This window comes from Gymnoscopelus microlampas (assembly GCF_963454915.1).
Source record: "Gymnoscopelus microlampas genome assembly, chromosome: 5".
NCBI lineage: Eukaryota > Metazoa > Chordata > Actinopteri > Myctophiformes > Myctophidae > Gymnoscopelus > Gymnoscopelus microlampas.
This window is the reverse complement of record NC_139942.1, coordinates 37249919-37268752: the sequence shown is the minus strand read 5'-3', so window position 1 is coordinate 37268752 and position 18834 is coordinate 37249919. Positions and strand designations below refer to the sequence as shown.

The 18834-nt window shown below is 42.0% G+C and overlaps 1 protein-coding gene across 1 annotated transcript in view; it reads right to left on the bottom strand.

The window, feature by feature from the left end:
* Positions 1-1309: 1309 nt before the first annotated feature.
* LOC311045745 (kinesin-1 heavy chain) overlaps positions 1310-18834 on the bottom strand; it is a 29363-nt gene continuing 11838 nt past the window's right edge. The window contains exons 10-26 of the mRNA XM_084057763.1: positions 17764-17909; positions 17336-17484; positions 16769-16956; positions 16485-16553; positions 14616-14822; positions 11506-11649; positions 10184-10372; positions 9688-9805; positions 8741-8796; positions 8110-8219; positions 7709-7810; positions 7367-7427; positions 6233-6304; positions 5972-6076; positions 5130-5346; positions 4736-4871; positions 1310-3909 (exon numbers count right to left, since the gene is read on the bottom strand). Coding sequence (XP_083913889.1) covers positions 3906-3909; positions 4736-4871; positions 5130-5346; positions 5972-6076; positions 6233-6304; positions 7367-7427; positions 7709-7810; positions 8110-8219; positions 8741-8796; positions 9688-9805; positions 10184-10372; positions 11506-11649; positions 14616-14822; positions 16485-16553; positions 16769-16956; positions 17336-17484; positions 17764-17909 — 2073 coding nt within the window. The 3' untranslated portion in view covers positions 1310-3905. The remainder of the gene's footprint in view (positions 3910-4735; positions 4872-5129; positions 5347-5971; positions 6077-6232; positions 6305-7366; positions 7428-7708; positions 7811-8109; positions 8220-8740; positions 8797-9687; positions 9806-10183; positions 10373-11505; positions 11650-14615; positions 14823-16484; positions 16554-16768; positions 16957-17335; positions 17485-17763; positions 17910-18834) is intronic.

Sequence of the window (18834 nt, the reverse complement as noted above, 5' to 3'; positions counted from 1 at the left end):
AATCAAGAAGGATTGATGTCCCTTACCCATCACTTACATTTACACATTTAGAATTGACATTACAATGCCTATTTATTTTAAAGTAAATACACATTTTAAAAGTATGGCCTATATTTTCCATATTCAATAATGTCAAACAACAGCAGGCTTGTGAAATTATGGTAATAATTACTTTATGGCCTTTTGCACTGTCCCAACTCCCAAATAACTATAACGACACTTTTATTTTGAAGTCCCCCACCTGGAAGTGGCATGCTTGTGTAGGTAGTTTGACGAGCGAGTTCACATTATTCAAACTAACTTAACACTGTTACAGGACAGCCTCTTCTATTCGACTCGGTACGCGCTCCCAGTTTCCTTTAATCTACATCATGTCCCGGAGGAACAATTGCGCTTTGATTCGTTAATTAGTCGTCAGGCAACCAGCAGTCTAGCTTGTCTAAACAAACGTTCTACCTCTGTCATTGTAGCTGCTGTGTGGACTGCAGTGTGGGCACTGTTCAGTGTTTACCAGACAACCATTCACAGTGGGACCATCGCTCCGGGCTATGGGATACAAATTTCACCTGCTTTCCAGGTGTTTCCAGCGCCGCCAGGACACCACCACCACCTAGTGGCCAGCGTTTACATTACATTTGTGTTGAACCGAAGAAGGCAAATACTTTAGACTAGAGATAACTAGATAACACAATCATAAAATTACAAGGCAACTTTGTTCAATGTCGTACAACATAGTGCACGACAGTAGACTGCAATGAATGTACAAGATAAGACAGTCAGATTAATCTGGCCCCAGGCTAATAGTCATGGTGTGTGTACCAAAGGGTGACAAAAAAGTATCCACATCTATTCACCCGAGCAAAACCCCAATTATTTGCATCCCTGGCATCTTTGATGCGTCACCACTAGCGCAGGACTATCACGTGATCTTAAAAATGTAAGGCATAATACAATAACTTGTCCTTTGATATGCATAACAGCTAAATTGCAAGATAAAAAGGAATAGTCTTTGTATACATTAAAGTAGAAATTGTAGGAAACATGTTCGAGACCAATGTTTATAAATTCCAAGCCTACTCTTGATGGTGCCTTGTCACTAACAATTCCATATGGTGCCGATTATGTTTGTACATGGCCTATGTGTTAGTGAAACGCTTGAGATGTTGATTATACATAGTGCAATATAAATTGTTAGTCTATCTGTTATACCAAAAAAAAAGTTATTCATCGTATGGAGCTGCTTACATGCTACTGTCATGATATAATGGCTTCACTTTTCAAATGAAAGAGAAAAAAAGACAAAAAAACGTTTTCTCATAATTATTTAATCACACATACATTTACATCATGCAGTCAATCCAAAAATGTGAAATTAACCTTTCCCATTTTCCTCCAAATCAGAGCCCTGCTATTGTGTCCCCGTTCTCTAGGAATGATCCAGTACCTTCGTCCACAGATGGAATCCTTGAAATTGTCCTTTTGTTTGAGTTTTATTTTTTAGAAACTATTACACAGTAATAAAAAGTGGCTATTTTTTTATTTAGAGTTAAAGCAAACAACTTTCAATTTGGATAAACACCATAAACATTTATTTTTGTGTTTTAGTTCATTTCATTATTCTCTTCCCATTTCATATCCAGTATTGGGTAGGAGCTATGGAAAAAAGGTATACATTTTGTAGACCATGCTGTGATGTATCACTTTATCTAAAAGATCCAACAGCAGGAATAACCCTCTTAAGAGACACAATACATTGTCCTGTCATAGTTATGGAGGAGCCACTCCTCCCACAGTGGGAAACTAAAATGCCCATACTAGTCCCAATTTATCAACTGATAACAGCTTTACTAATAAGTCCATTTGTTTAGCTTTAGAAACGTCTTGTTCCTCATTTAAAGTAGCCACACATATGGAGTGTTTTCTACCACAGGAGAGGATTCTGAAGTGCTATTGACCATAATGTTACTTTTCAGAACAGGTTTACTTTGATGCCTTAATGTGGCAGGACTACAACTAAAAAAACAACAAAAACAACATGTCACCCTGGCCAAACCTAACAGTTATGACTGATATACTGTTATAATTTATTGCACTTGCACAAGTTGTTAGTGTTTACATGCTGGGAGGGGGTTACAGTCTCAGCAAGCTCGCTGCAAATGCTTAAGGAGTTTCAAATGATTAAAAACACAGTGTGGTGAGATAGAACATGGGAAAATATTTTAAAATGGGAAAAAAAAGGAAGACAATAAAATAGAATCCTAAACCCCTCAACTACTCATAAATTACCCTCTCCTCTCAATCATGATATGGGATTTCTTACATATCCAACTTCTGCCTTGCCATAAACCCTGCTCCTCTGATTGGCCGATCAGTGGCAAGGGTCTGGCAACTCAAATGCAGCCCCACCCTGTCACATGACATATGCATCCCAATTTACACTCCAAAGCTATGGAACAATGCAACAAATACAGTACTGTACATACATCCAGCTGAGCACATTGCCATACAGTTGTGCAAGTACAGTTAATAGGCCCAACATCTACTATAACGAATGACAGGGGCACCGTTTAGGGTAAAAAGGATTCGGTCAAAGTGAGGCACCCTTAAAATGATCAATTCATTTACGTTTAATTAACTTGACATGGCAGGGAACGTCCCAAGAGGAGCCGGCGAATCGATGCACTATTCCTAAGCGGACAAGTTTACATTGAAAACTAAATAATGGTTCCAGCCATCCATCAAATATCCAAGCAAATTAAGGGGACACAGCTTGTGAAAGAGCAAGTTACACCAGCCTAGCTAAGACAGGACAAGCATTTGTGTGGGTGCTATCTCAGCCTATACAACCTGCAGTCTATGTGCTCCAATGTGCAGAGATATAAATAGGATCCAGTAACAATGCATATTAAACCACCTAGAGAAGTTAAAACGGTACATATCTACTTGGATAGGATGTGTTCTTTATACCGGATCATTCTCCTCCTACGTTCCTTCCTTGTTCTTTACAATACATCCTTCGTGTGAAGTCACCAATGACGAGTATACATAATTCTTTTTTAATTTAATGATAATAAAAACAATTGGCCTCCACAGGTATTTAGTTAAATACATCTACACTGTCGCACGTCTTGGCATTTATTTGTTTTCCTCCTCTGTATTCTTTCCCTCTTCCATTCCCCAAATCCCGTAGACCTCGTCGGGAAGCGTGTGCAGTAGTGCCAATTTTACATCTGTACAACAAGACCGGACAAAAACAGTAGTGCTTGATGCCATCGAGTCGTTTCAAAACTGGAAAAAAAATTCTCCATCTTTTATTTTTTGTCCGTAAAGAAGCATGTACAGTAAAATCTATCCAGAGAAAGTGTGGTTAACAACCGATAATAATGACGATGAAATTGTACAGAGGTTAGACTAGACCGAGCTATTCTCGTGGCAGGGTCACATATATATATTTATATGTTTTCGCTTGTTTTTCCAAAACCTCGCTACCGTTACATTCAGCCTGGCACGGTGCAGGAGAAAACGACCACGGACGACGACAGGCCGTGCAATCAAACGAAACCGAAACTCAGCAACAGCGATTTCGCTCGACGAGACAGCGCTCAAGACTGCGTTTGGTTTTCGGTGGATAATGATATCTTAGCGTGTTGTAAATTAAATTTCATTTTTTTTCTTTTTATATCCAGAGATAAGAGATAGGAGATATGAGGAGGTGGGAGGAGTGGGGATAGGGTGGGGGGTGGTGGAGCTGTACAGGTCAGGAATATTTATATATATATTTATATTTATGAGGCTCCTTGGCCGTCTTCTAAAGCTGAGGCCAGGAGCTGTTTGCTGTAATGGAATGACAGGTTGTCGGGGATGATTTCAGCTTCTTCTGTGATGATCAGCTGTCCCTCTGCTCTTTAGCTGCAATGGGGACAAGGTTGGAGTTGTAAAGAGCTTCAAATCTTAAGACTTTCACACAATTGTCTTCTAAGGTTAACTTCAGAATAATAATTCAAAAATATTTTTTACCAGGCAGTGTTTACACAATTTTCAGCTCAGTTTCAAATCCATAATGTTGCCATATTGGCACAGTTTTTATTTTCTTTGATACTAAGTGAGTGGCTGCCATGTCTCCTCTTGTCAAAACATATGAACTTTGTGAACAACATGCTGTGTTGGTTGGTTTTGAGGAAAGAGACCAGCTTGTTCATTTATCATTTCAAGTATCTTGGGTTAACTGTAATAGATCATCCCAGCAGTCACTGGGTTGTCAAATGTATTGATAGTCACGCTTTGTAACAACACGCTGAGTAAGTGTCCGTCTGATGTCCTCCTTGTCGTTACCGCTCGGCTCACTCAGAATCTATAGCAAGCTGCTGTAATACATTATTGCAATAAAATTCAATACCAAGCACCACCACAATCGTAAAGTGTAGGGCTACGTGATGTCAATTCCCAAGCCCATTGCATGGCTCAGTTTAAATAATGTTAATCACATTGTCATATTGATTATTACTAATGCAATACAAGATGGATTCGATCCCTCTGAAAGTAAATACAACAGGTTGTTGTTATAGGCTACTTGACGTACAGTATACCGTTTCAGTCAGTCTACTAAAATCAAACTGGATTAAGCTTGTCCACCGGTCCAGACCAGGTAAACTTGAACTCTACTCTAGGTGTTTTTTTTTATTATATAGATGTAAGCAAGTCACCCTGGTGGAGACAGACAGGACTAGGGACTTACATCTTGTCCGGCTTGTTGCCACCCCCTCCCCTGATGGCCACTGTCTGGCTGTTCTGGTAGAAGCCCCCTCCAGTGCGGTTGAAGTTGGGGTGGGTGGGGGAGGCCACTGGTTGCTGTCCGGGCCGGATGGGTTTGGCTGAGAGGAAAAGAGAGGAAGAAGGTAGGAGGGTATAGGAGATGAGTGGTTAAGTTTAAGTACGTTTACAATTATAAAAGTGATCGCTATTTGCAGAGTTTGTGGTTTTGCAGTAAAAATGTGTTCAAAGCAGTTCTCTCACAGAATCTTTAAGTTAATTTATGTCAAACAACACAGTGGAATGGAAGTGGAATGACTTTCATGAACTGGTTTGCTGATATATAGGTTCATTCTGAATCCTGAAGGTCCTCTACTCACCGATCTGGGCAGAGTGCCCCCTCCTGGCCATGTTCTTGGCCCTGACAGCCTCCTTGATGCGGTCCACCTCCTGCTGGTAGCGCTTGCGGTCGCGGGCGGCATTCTCCTTGGCCTCCTTCAGAGCAGACTCCAAGGCTTTGACCCGCTCAGCTGTAGCACGAAGACGTTTCTCCAGTTTAGGAAGCTCACAGCGCAGGTCTGCATTGTCACGAACCAGCTGCACAGAGGAGGAAGACAAGGTTGGATGTGGTTTTAATGATGTGTGGTTTTAATGATGATCACACTAGTGGTGTGCACATCCAAAACCCACATAGGCCAGGTACTGGATAAAATAAATAGTGGTAATAAAATAAAATTGCTTAGCAACGATGTTAGATTAGTCCATTCGCTAATAAACAAGAATGTTTTTACGTTGTGTTGTAACTATGTTAACTGCCGTTTACTTTACTGTTTACTTCGAGAGTTGGGGCCGCTACGCGACCCGAACACGATGCACCACCGATCTGACCAATATGCCCATATATGGAGATCTCTGCATCTGCCAATCCTTGTCCCTTTTATGCCCATATAGGGAGATCCCTGAAGTCATCAGTATATGCCCATATATGGGCATTCCCCTGTTTGTGCCCATATATGGAGTTGATTTGTTTGTGCCTGATGCCATGACGACACATTGTGGGTAGACAACACACTACATATTTGGGCACAGCTGCACTGGGAACTCCTCATATGGTTATGGCTGAGTCATAGTGACATGAGCGTGACGACGTGGTCCACCGGCAGACCGGCTAGCCAGTCCTCCCATTGGCCAATTTTAATATAGGCTGTGGATGAAGTCTCACCTGTTTGTGAACCTTGGTAAGCTGCTCAAGGTTGTTCTCAAGAAAGGAGATCTTCTGTTTCTGAGCCGCACTGCCGCCTGTGTCATCAGAATCCATCTCAGCACTCTGCATGAAGCACACACACACACACACACACACACGTGTGATCAAATGCTCAATTTTGATCTCCTTTCTACCAGTTATTGTTCAATGAAATCTTGCCTAAACATCCTCAGAATATGGACGCCAGGTTGAAAGTGCTTAATAAAGTGCATCTTTTACCTTCTTGACTCTGGTGGCAAGGTCCTGGACAAACAGTTTCCTCAAGTTATGCAGGGTCTGTAGCTCCTTGGCCTGGGATAAGACACAGACAAACAGAAATACAAACATTTAGGCGGTGAGCAGAGATGCACATTTTTGGGAAGGAGGGAGGGGGGTGGGCTGTGTAACGGACCCTAGTATGGCCAAAACCTTTATTTTGAAGGCTCTAGCTGGAACACGGAAGTGAGGACGGCTGGCTTCCTGAAAGGGGGCTATTTAAACCAGCTCAGTGACAGCATGGCAGAAGAAATGTTTGTTACAGACGGCAACTAAGGAAAGACTGCACATAGACTGCATGTCTACTAATAGACCTGAAAGGATGGTCAAGGAAACGACTGTACAGAAAATGTTTATTAATGGACCTGAAAGGATGGTCATGGAAGGTGACAGAACTCTGCCATAGCGCCTAGCTGGAAGGGGAAAAAGGTATTATTTTTGTATAAATGTTTTTGGTACTGTTGTCACTAGATGCTTAATTGAGTTTTATTGGTTTCTTATGGTTGTTTATGGATGCTCTATAATGTATGGGATAATAATGTCTAATGTATTCATAATGATGTATTGATAATGTTTAGGAGTTTATATGAAGTTTTAGATATGATTTTGTTAGGGTTATTGATGCAATGATTTATTAATTGACCTTTGATGTATGTATTGTATGTTTCTTTTGTTTTAGTTTTCACGTTGGGTTCTGAATAAAAATCATAAACTCATCAGTCGAGCTTCACCTCCTTAATGTCCAGCTGGGTCCGCTACAGGCTGGGCAGAGAGAGATGTGTTTTTGTATATTTTAAAATATCTTGACATTTTATTTTTTAATTTCCATTTCTAATAAGCAGCAAGCTATATATGCTTCGATTATTTTGATTTAAATTAGCACAAATTCGCGCAACTGTAAAGACGAAAACGGAAGTGGGGAGGAGACGTCACATCCGCTTTATCCTCTGATCATTCTCAGAGCTTCCGTGCTCCAGACTGTAGGGCAGAAGCATTTGAACATTGTGGGAGGCAACAGTCTGGCTCGCGAGACTACACCCTTAGTGACAAAGTGACCTTCAAGGCCTGTCAACATGTTTCCTGTTTCAGTGAACTCACCACTGTTTCCTCCAGTCCCTTCAAGTCCTGTCTGGCCTGCTCTCTCCTGTCCTGCATAACACTGGACAAACAACAACAGTTAAACTACATCATATGCTGTCAGAGCGTGAGAGGGAGAAGTCATTGCAGAGTAAATGGATTTGAGGTTATAAACGTGCCAGGTACTTTATTTGATGACTAATCAATTAATTAAGCATGAAAAGTTGATAACGTGGCTATTTAGAAATATGGAAATGTATGTTGGAAATAGAACCTTGTTAATAAAGCCTACATATTCCTCTGATTCCGGACTCCAGTTAATATTTTATCATCTGTGTAAGTGCGTGTGGTAACATAACATACGTGAGTTCGTGCAGCTTCCGGGTCTTATCTTGGTCGGTGGATTTGAGTTTTTCGTGTTCCACCCTCAGCCTCTCTTGCTCCAACATAATCTTCTGGTTAAGACTGGAGAGAGCAACAGAACATCACACAATCACTACTGGGAACCATGAGCATTTATTTTTGTTTTAACCTTTTATCTATTGAAGTGTCATAATATCTCTGCCAAAAAAGAAGCCATACAGGAAAAAGTGTGAGGCAGACAAAAAGAGTGAGGGGGGGGGGAAGAGTAAGACAGAGAAAAAAGGGACAGAGAGTCATAGGATGGCTTGGAACCCATGATTTGATAGACACGTGTGTGCACCAACTGTTTTAGCCACTAGTTCTTCCAGTAGCACACCACTACAATAGTAAACATGTCTTACTCCTGCAGTTCAGTAATGAGCTTCTCCTTGTTGTCCAGCTCGTCCCGCAGGCTACTAATCTGTTTCTGGTGGGACTCACGGTGGGAGTGGATTTGTTTCTCTACAGCCTCCTGAAAACGAACGCACGCAAGCAAGCGTGTGTACACACACACACACACACACACACACACACACACACACACACACGTGAGAACCAACAGGAGAGCACTTCACTGACAAACATTGTCACACAGTAGTTGTCATAACTTGGTATGGAATTACAGGACCATAATTTTCAAAAAAATCAAGGCTTGTCAGATTTAAGGCAAAATATAACTAAAATAATGGAACTGGAAATAATTGTAAATTGTAATAATACAAATAATTGGAATGTCGTATGAGTACTGCAGGTGCAGGATTAAGTGTTTGTGTATTCTCTTCTTTGTTGTAACATCAACCAAGTTGTTTAGGATGTACATTTACCACTTTCTGGGTCTCCGATACTTGCCATAAACTCATTCACATAAATAAAAAAAACAGGACCTCCAATAACTTGCGCTGGATCCCCTTATACTGAATCAAAAGAAACGGAAAGAATTCTGAATATTATATGTAATCCATTCAGTTCTGTTTTATGTACCGAGGGATGTACCTTGACTTCATTGGCAGTTTGTATCTCGTTCTCCTTCTCCATGGCATGGACTTTTTCTGCAAAGAAAAGGACCTCTGGTAAATACAAATGGTACAATATGTGCAAGTCTATTTAATAGAACGTATCTGACAATTAGGTGCAAGGCTGGTAACCAAACAAAGTCTGAAATAAAAACCAAAAGGCACAGTGAAACATCACTTCAAAACAAGATGGGTTGGATGACCTCACTCGGGATGGATGACCTCACTCAGGATAAGTCCCAACGGTCATCTGAGTTCTACCCATAGGGGTTACAAGTCAACAGTTCAACACGGTAAATGCAGTGTTGTTTTTTCTAAGATGGAACTGTTCATAGTAGTTCAGGGTGGGGTCTACTGATTAAGAGAAACCATTCAGTAAATGTAAAGTCACAGGTTCAAACCCCAGCCCCAGTAATAACTAATGTATCCATCTCATCAAGTCCTGCATCCTTGAGCCAAGCACATCTCACTCTTTTGAAGTTGATATTTGCTATGAACTTATGAGCATTACCTAAAAGCCTATAAGCAGTGAGAGTCTATGGGCCCTATCTTGCACGCCGCCTTATCCCTAAACTTCTTTGCCATTTTTAATTTAACATTTAAAATTGTTCAAATAGACGATCTACAAGCTCACAACGTGTTGATGTAGATCGGCTAGTTGTACTATTTTAAAATGTTTTTTAAAATGGTAAAATATGGCTAATAAGTTTAGGGATAAGGAGTAAGGTGGCGCACAAGATAGGGCCCCAAGTAATAAAAAAGTGAAGCCAACTTATTGCACTGCCCTTTCATCACTGTGTCACACTACAAAAATGATATATTTTCAATCGAAAAGTGTTGCTTGATTTAAAATGCCTCTCAAACTTTACGACGACACATTTTCCAGGGTAGTCTGCCTCCATGCTGTCACTGAGCGATGGTCCGTACCTTGGGCGCTGATCTTCACCAGCTCCTCATTCAGAGAGTCTATGTTCTCCTCCAAATGTCTCTTCTTCTGCTCCACGTTCTGCAAGTACTCTGACAGGGACTTGATCTTAGCCTCGTGCTGCAAGCAGGAGAAAATGCAAAGCGTTAAAATGTTTTAATATAAAGATGGATTATATAGATTTATAGATGATTTTATGGATAGTTAAGGTGCTTGTGCATTTAAACAGAGAAATGACAGACCCACAGGAGAAACAGATGAAAGGCTGTATGTTCAAAGTAAAAATATCTCAGAGTGTATAGTTTCAAGATAACGATTAATCAATGTTAACCTATATGATAACTTCCACTTTGTTTCACTACACTGTAAAAGTGTAGTGAGTAATAATTTAAGTCTGAGAGTGTTCAATTGTAACCACATGGACCCGTAAGAGTCCATGTGGTTATATTTGTTCAGATCCAGATCAATGCTGTGCGGTGGACATCCTTCTCCTCCTACCTGGGAGATACGCAGTTGACAGGCGGCCAGCTCCTTCTCGTTCTCATCCATCTTCTTGTTGCTCTCGGACTGTGTGCCCTCCAGCTGCTTACAGCGTTTCACCATGGTCTTCACCTCTGACTTCATTTTGCTGATGTACAGGCGAGCCACCGTGAACTCCTCGTCTATCAGACCACTGCCCTCATGTTGCTGAGGGACAAGATGGTAAGAAAAAATTAAGTTGAAGTGTGGGGGAGAAAAAGAGATTAGAGTAAGATTATAGACTCATATTGACATCTTTAACATAAAGCATTACCGGTAAGTGTTAAAACTACAAAGTGAGTGCAGTATATGGTCTAATGTCTCTAGTATGTCTTACATTGATAACTTGTGCTCCATGTGAGGTCCTGTTGTTCCTGTATGTTATGTGCGTCAATGGGTATTTTGAAACTTGCTAATATTTTTCTCTAGACAAGATATTTCTGTTTACTGTACTTTGTTATTTCAGGGTTATTGCATGTAGCAAATTACATTTTAAAACACTTTAATACCAGTTAGAATGGAACATTTCACCAGTGAACATTTCACCAGTGAACAAAAACATGAAGAGATGAAAAATGTGCTCCTTGGAGCTCAGGTCTCCGCCAGGGCAGGTAGCTTATTGTGGGCCAGCAATGTGCTTCACTGATGCCGTGTTCATGATTTGACGCATTTTGTTCAACACGGGCCACTTGTTGGCTTCCACCACACAACTGTGGTGGAAGCCAATCAGGATGGAATATGAAAAATCTTACAGATCTGTCTTGATCACATGACTATAGAGATAATGTGTACCGATTGGGGTGATGTTTGGACAAAAACTGTAGGTGTAATTTTTGTTGTTGTAAAAATCGGCCTCCTGGTGGCGCTATAACAGGCCGATGTGAAACATTTGGCCTCCAGGGAGTGTGCGTGCAAAGTTTCACGCCGATCGGTCCAACAGTGCCAAAGATTGGCTGCTCACAGAAATCTGCCTGGCAGTGCATCGTTATAATGATGGATGGATGGACGGGGGCGAAAACATAGTTACGGCCACGCCTTCAGCTTGGCGTGGATTTAAAACTAGTAGGGATTCAGTGCATCAAAATCTGAGACTTAATTTAAGACAAATTTGACTGTATAAAAAAAGAAATAAAAATAATTTAAGCCATGAAAGTAGTAAATACAATTGAAGACCTCTTATCAGGGCCTGCAGACAACCTAGATTCAAGTGATTTAGGTAGTGACACACTGTAGACAGTTTTGATGATATCAAATAGTGCCACAGAGTTATTGTCCCGGCAGTACGTCTGCGGTCGCTATACCTTGATGTCGTTGCTGCCCACGGCGAGGCCAATCTCCGCCAGGTCTTTGAGCAGCGATGACATCATCTCCGTCACCCTCTTCTTCTGATGATTGGACATCTCCTTCAGCTTCTGAAGCTCAGAGTCCAGAGACGACAGGATGGACTGCAGTGACAAAAGACAACCAAGAGGGAAGGATATCAGTAACATGTACAATATATATAATATAATGTATACCAGTAAGACTCCCTAATCGGGAGATAAGCGACCGTAGGTCACATGTATACAGAAGAGGGCTGTAACGGCGATTGGTTCCTAGTTGTGTGGGCAATGTATAGTTTTGTTTGGTGGTCTAAGAAATGTGGTGGCAGGCATGTTGATGACATGAGTGTAGACATACTGTGTAGTGTGTAGCAATTTGCGTGTTTTTAGGGGCAAAACTGTAGGAGTAGTGGGCAAAAATGTGTTGTGAAAAGCGGCCTGAAGGTGGCGCTAGAAGAGGGCCATGTGAGAAATTAGGGGTGGGGTGTCCGCGTTGCCTTGGCGGACGAATAGGTACCGGCCGCGGCTCTCCCGGACGCTCCTAGCCCGAGTTACGGCATTTTATGTGAGCTGCAGTGGCAGGGGGTCCTCCACTGGGGGCGCCACCACTTTTGCATCCGTTCTGGAGCACCAGGAGTGGGTGGTCCCCGGGAATGCCCCGTGAGCAGCCCCGTTGGGGTGGTCATTTGGTCATTTGTCCACATGTGCTCATTTTTTACACTTGGGGGTCCCCGAGGCAGCTGGGGGTCCCTGGAGCTCCGGGGGTCCTTGGAGGGTGTAGTTTGGCAGGTAAGGAGTGTGTGTGCAAAATCTGGCATGGATCGGGGCAATGGGTGCGGAGATATGAGCAGGGCAAAAGTGTGACGTGTGTGACGGAGTGACGGGACGTGTGTGACGCACGGACACCTGGAGCAGGTTTCTTTAGTAAATGCGACCTACGGTCGCAATAAAGTACGCACATAATGGATAATAATAATTTACCATTTATTTGTTTGTACAGATTTGTATTCATTTTCAGTTGACGCATTCAGAGCTGAATTATTAGGTCCCTCAGCGTGTTTGCCGTTTCTGCAAGTGTGGCCAGTTTCGCGTATTGGACTTTTATGCCGACTGCAATATCGCACTATTAATTTATAATATTGACCACATCACATGAACGCTTAAATAAGTCTCACTCTTACTATCTGATGAGGATACAGTATGGATGAAATCTAGCTGTACTGTGTCTCTTACTCCATTTTCGATGTAGGACAGTGAATCGGATATGTTCACTCAAAGGACGGATTTCCCCTCAGTAATCAATAAAGGACGGATTTCCCCTCAGTAATCAATAAAGCTCTGATCAAAGATTATCAGATATCGGCCGTTTCCAGAATAATCTTTTACCTCGGCAAAGGTGAGCAAGCAATTGTTCAATAGAAAGGGCTTATATACTTCATCTTGCCACGGTGTATTGCGGCTAACAGAGCCGATCTACAAACTCACAAGGCGTCTCATCCGCGGCGCTTGTGGTCTTGTATATCGCCTGTCTTATCCGCTCGACAGTGGCATGAAACAGGGACTTGGATTTGAATGAATGGATTTATGAACAATGAAGGGTGCACATTGTGCGACCAACACATAGGTGGAGCATATAATGATCAGCAATGATCATAATATATGCAGCAGCTACAAAGGAAGGAAACGGCGAGCGAATCCTTCATCTTCCAATATACAGTGTAGGCTACTGATATATCGCAGCTCAAAAGTTGTAAAACATGTCACAAAATGACAGCATTCACAATTCATATATAAGTCTCCGACTTTGGAACCGACATGGATATAATCACCTATACTGTACAAGCATAGTGACACTGTCAATGACATGAAGAGAATGTTTTGGAAAGTGATGGAAGAACACAGGCAAGTGACTATGCTAGCAATCCTGGCATCATGAAACAGTGAACATGACAGTAACAAAAAGAAAGCTTATTATGTACATTACTAGCCTACCTACCCAATCAGCCGTTCATATTTACAATCTCTTTCAACCTTTAGTTGAACAAGGTCGCGATGCATACTGTAGCCTGAAACATGCTAGCCTAGTTGGTTTATTCTCTGTAATATTACAGCAAACGATACAGTGTAGCTTGTTGACATAGGCTATCACTTGTCCGTCCTGACACACGTGTTGTGATGTGTATTAAATTATGGTCGACAAATGTAACACCTGGCCAGCCCAGAATAATAAAAAATCTTGTCGGCCACATTGGCCGGCCAGGAGAATGCCTAGCGGAAAGCCTGCTTCACACATACCTACAAGCCTCAGGTGTCCCAACGCACCACAGGTTGTATGGACCGGTCTCCATGCCAACAGTCCACTCATTCACTTCTGGTATGTCTTGTAGACTGTCTTTCTCTCGGGACAGCCTGACCGTCATGTGAGCAACTCGGGAGGGTTAAGATTAGATCTTTGAACCCCTCACAGCCTCACACTAGACTCACTAGAGGATAATTATGCCCAGGATTTGCTGTTTCTGACCCAAAATCACCCCGATTATCTTGTAGTCTGAGTCCAGCTTTATGCAATATACACAACCTTTTACCCTACAATGATGTCGGTAATTTAAGATCAGCTTAGAGAATGAGGCCAAGAATTCAGTTATAATGAAACAATTGTACACGGTGTGGTTGTAGTTGGGGCAGGAAGATATATCCTATATTAAATTTGCCTAGTGGGTGGACTTCCGGGTTATCTGCAAAGGGGCGGAGTTTGGGTAGGACTCTTTGTTTCTGCTATGTTGTAGCTATGTTCTAGCAGACCATGTGTCCAATTTCCTACAAATTTAGCCTAAAATATCACTTACCCTACCTTTAAGTAAATTCCCAAGATTCAGCCACATTTACTATTGAATAGTAGCTAACTGCCAGACTAGTAGACACATTAAATAGCCACAGTATAAAATGTATTATCAACTGACACTGGTGATCATTTCTATAACTTATGTTGTACTGAGCCACCAATATACAGGTTTATTAGTGTTGAGCTCAGTTCTAGGGTCTGTCAGGTTAATCAAGTATACCCTTGACTTTTCACTTCCACAACTCACCGATTTCTGGCTGAGCTCCTCGCTGATAGCCTCAAACTCCTTGGTCTTGTCCTCCACCTCCTGGCTCTTCTGGTCATAGTTGACGGCCAGCTCCTCCAGGGCCTGCAGCACTTCCTTCACCTCCTCCTTGGAGGCCTCGTTCTCTGCCTGCAGACGGTTCAGCTCTGCCTGCAGGTTCTCGTGGTCGCGGCGCGAGGAGGCCAGGAGCTAGCAGAGGAAATAGTCGAGGGTGCAGCTTGGTCAGTTGATCTGATATTTATTTGTTTATTACATTCACAAATATGTAACCTAACATGTTCAGTGGTCATGCAAGGCTATCAAGTACATTTTTGGACTCTGGCAGTGACTGCCAATGACGAGATGTCTCGTCACATTTTGCTAAGGTTTAGCCTGCCAATGACGAGATTGTGTTTTCAGTGGTTTTCCACTAGATGGCGCTGTTCGCTTGCCTATGGGTCACTGTTTGACTCTCTGTGAAGCAGAGGAGCAGCAGGTCACGTGATCGCAAAAAGAACAGCCCGTTCTCTTCCTTGCTATTCCATTTGGAAGAATGGCTTTTACTCTGTGTTGCTTTTTGGCGAAAACAGCCTACATTCAACTGCCCACAACTATGGAACGGGTGATCGCGGTGGCTCGCTCCCCCCCCCCCCCTAATTTGGAGCACCACTGACACATACTCTCTCATAAGCCAGGCATAGAACTCAACTTTTAAGCAACAACAACAAGACAATTAATCTGGTGTATTGACAGATCTCCAGCAGATCCAGGTCAGCCTATGCTACTCAAATCCCCTGTTGGCAACCCTATCCCAGCCATCACAACTACATCCGAGGCCATCTGAGGTGTGAGGAATCACAGGATACTATTTATGTCCCCTCACGTTACACCTCAACCAGCGAGCCTGGACTGACTATGATTATGATCACACTGGGTCATTGGGTTCATAGACTGGAGTGCCACTGGATCCAAAGCACCCTAGTGGTACCAATTAGGAATCAAATTCAGACAGTAGTAGCATGAATGACTGGGAAATAACACAAAACCTAAAATGACAGTCAGTATAATGCACTTTTTGCAGCTTAAATGTCAAATATTATGTACATATGTACGGCTCTGTTCATGCTGATGCACCTTATGTCTAGCCTCATGTATGTACATACTGTACCAGCTGGATATGCTATGTTTATTTATGTTGATATCTTTTGTTTGATTTGACTTTTTGTCCTTGCTCTCCCAGTCTCACCCTCTTTTCTTTTTCTAACAAAAACGATGGAGCTTGCACAAAAAATAATTGTTTTTGTTGATTCCGACTCCGGTTTGTGCGTAAGCAGGAAATGTGTCTGAGACAGGGAGGTGCGACTGGAATCCTCCGTCATTTGCAGCAGTGATGTTTCAAGCAAAAACCTCCTCTTTGTTTGGCCGATTCTACAAATGCCTTCTAAATCAGTAGTTCTCAAGCTTTTTCGTAATTCAAAATTACTGATCATTTTTCGAACACTTGCAAGATTTTTCAAATTTTTCAAAAATAGCAAATGTACAAGCTTGCAGCATGGCACAAAGTGACGCGCCGCCGCTGTGAGCTTGTATATCTGCTATTTTAGAATAGCCAACTCAAAAATCTACGGTTTCCCGTGTGTATCTTCTGTTCAACTTTGATAGTTATTTTTGATCCTGCATCCTTTTTTTTAAATATATTAGGACATGCATTGTCATTTTTGTCAATTTGTTGATTCATTCATATGCATAAGAAATATGTAAAACATGCACAAATGCATCTCGCTTTATATTCATAGTTTTGCCAAAATCTCCATATAAAGTCTTTTAGGCTTCAAATGAAAGGCTTTAAGGTTTGATGTTGGTCCTGCTCACCTCTTCCTGGTCCAACATCTGTTGCTTCAACTTCTCAGCCAGCTGGCTCTGCTGGTTAATCTCATCATCCTGGAGAGACATGGCCACGTTAGTGTTCACAATGGGGCATCAACGCAAGATGGAATATGAGCACAAGCAATGCAGATGTAGCATTTGCTTTGTGACTACAGGGTGCAGGTGAACCTGCCTTATGAAGATATGCATGCAAATACAGAAAACTGAAATCGTTTTTAAATCGACAAAAGCCAAATATAGACCAAGACTCACACACACGACTTCCTCACCTTATCGTCCATCTGCTTGTAGAGTTTGACCAGTTCTGCCTCACACTTGTCCTTCTCCACGTCGGTGAGGCGAACCCCAGGGACGTTGGGCGTGGATGCCGACTTGTCGTTGAACACATTGTCCAGAGCCAGCACCTCAGCGTTGGCCTTCTCCTTGTCGAACTGCTCCTCCGCCGGCACGCTCTCGCCTGGGGTAAAGGACACACAGGTTTGTATAGGTGATGGCAAGTTTTAGGATTAGTGCTGGATGCTGGATTCCATGTGTGTCTTAATGTGGCAACGCTAACAGCTAACGGTAAACGAATAAACAGGGGCATACCGGTTTAGCCACCGTAACAGCTAGCCAGTAGTATTTCACAGAAATGTCACGTTAATATAGCATCAATATAAACTTGACTCTATAAGATGTGGCAAGATGAAGCAACTCAGGACCCCAAGCCTTTTGAAGATGACAGGCAACGTTGATGATAATTGGAAAACTGTTAAGTAACGGACGGACATAGTTGGGCTTGGTATGGTGCATCCCCGGGAAAAACACAAGGAGGAGCCAGATTTAAACAGTCTCACCATTCCTCCAGCGATTGAGTTCATTCTCCAGCCAGGTGATGGTGTTCCTTAATGACTTGTTCTTCTCCTTCTCCCTTTCATACTTCTTCTTCCACTGCTCTGCAGTCAGCTCCACGTTCACACACACTGTGTTCTTAATGGTCTTTGCTCTGGATGCAGAAAAACAGAAACATTAAATGACAGCTTGCAAAAGAAGGTTCAAGTCTGTTTTCCATTAGGATTGAGTTTTTATGATTTGTTTTTCTTTTTTGCCACAATACAGAGCAGTTTGCATGACCATTGTCCATTTTCAAAGGTTCTTTTATTATTGAGAAGCTGACTTGAATGCTCCCATGTCTTGTTTTTAAATCCAGCTGTTAGTTTTGAAACTTATATTTTTCGTTTAAACAAAAAAGAAATGGCACAAGCAGCATTTGATTTTGCTTTACCTTTGTCCAAACATAAGGGTGGATTTGGTCTCAGACTCGTTGTAGGAGGACGGAGACGCGCAAATGACGATAGTGGTCCGACAGTTTCCACCAAGAGAATCCTGCAGGATACGGGTCATCTTGCTGTCTCGGTAGGGGATGTAGGCCTAGCGACCACATGCACACACAATCAGAACAGCAGTAGACAAATTATTGAGGGCACAGCTGTAAAGTAATGTGCGTAACTAAAGCTGGTTCATTCAGGGTTACAGCAATTAGCTCACTCTGATATTGATGAAGACGTACAGTTTAAATGGCAGAATATAAGGTTTGCAGAACAAACACAGCGCTCCCATTTTGAAACGACACACTGCTGAGAACTGTGCCTGAGGTCTCACCTACACTGACTACAGGATGTGGTACTTTTAATTTACTGTTGACACTATGTAAGTAATACAGACACCACTTAATGTGATGACTCCGTATGAACGTTAACTAATGGAACTGAAGCCAGAGGCTAAGCAGAGCACAGTGGCACCATATTTCTCATGGCAGGGTGAGACATTTGAACACAATAGTTCACTTGTCTCCAAAGTAAACTAGTCTCCAACGTATCGCTGATATATCAGCTGCTGTCGGCAGTGCCGCCTGAGGTTGTTTACAGAGCAGACAAAAGTAAACCCATCGTTGGTCAAAGCGAAAGGCGTGAAATTGCCGTGAAAGAAGCAGAGTCAGAGTGAAGCATCGCTCAGAGTACAATTTGTATCTGTTAAAAGGCAAAACTCCCACAGAGGGTGAGAATAGCACTTTCACAGTAAACTAAATGAGAAAATAAATATTGGAATTTCGTATTCACACTTAACATGACAGTGAAGCCTCTCAGGAAGCTAACTGGAAAGTTTTATTAAAAAAACAACATATCCAGAAATCATGACCTCAAGCTCACTTCGTATAATAAATCCAAAGTGAGCTAGAGGATACAGGCTGTGACACTGTTCTACACATAATATTTACTACTTCAAAAAGTTATTAAATTAGAGGGATTTATGTTTCAAAATACTATATGCGAGTTATCATTTTATAAAACACAAG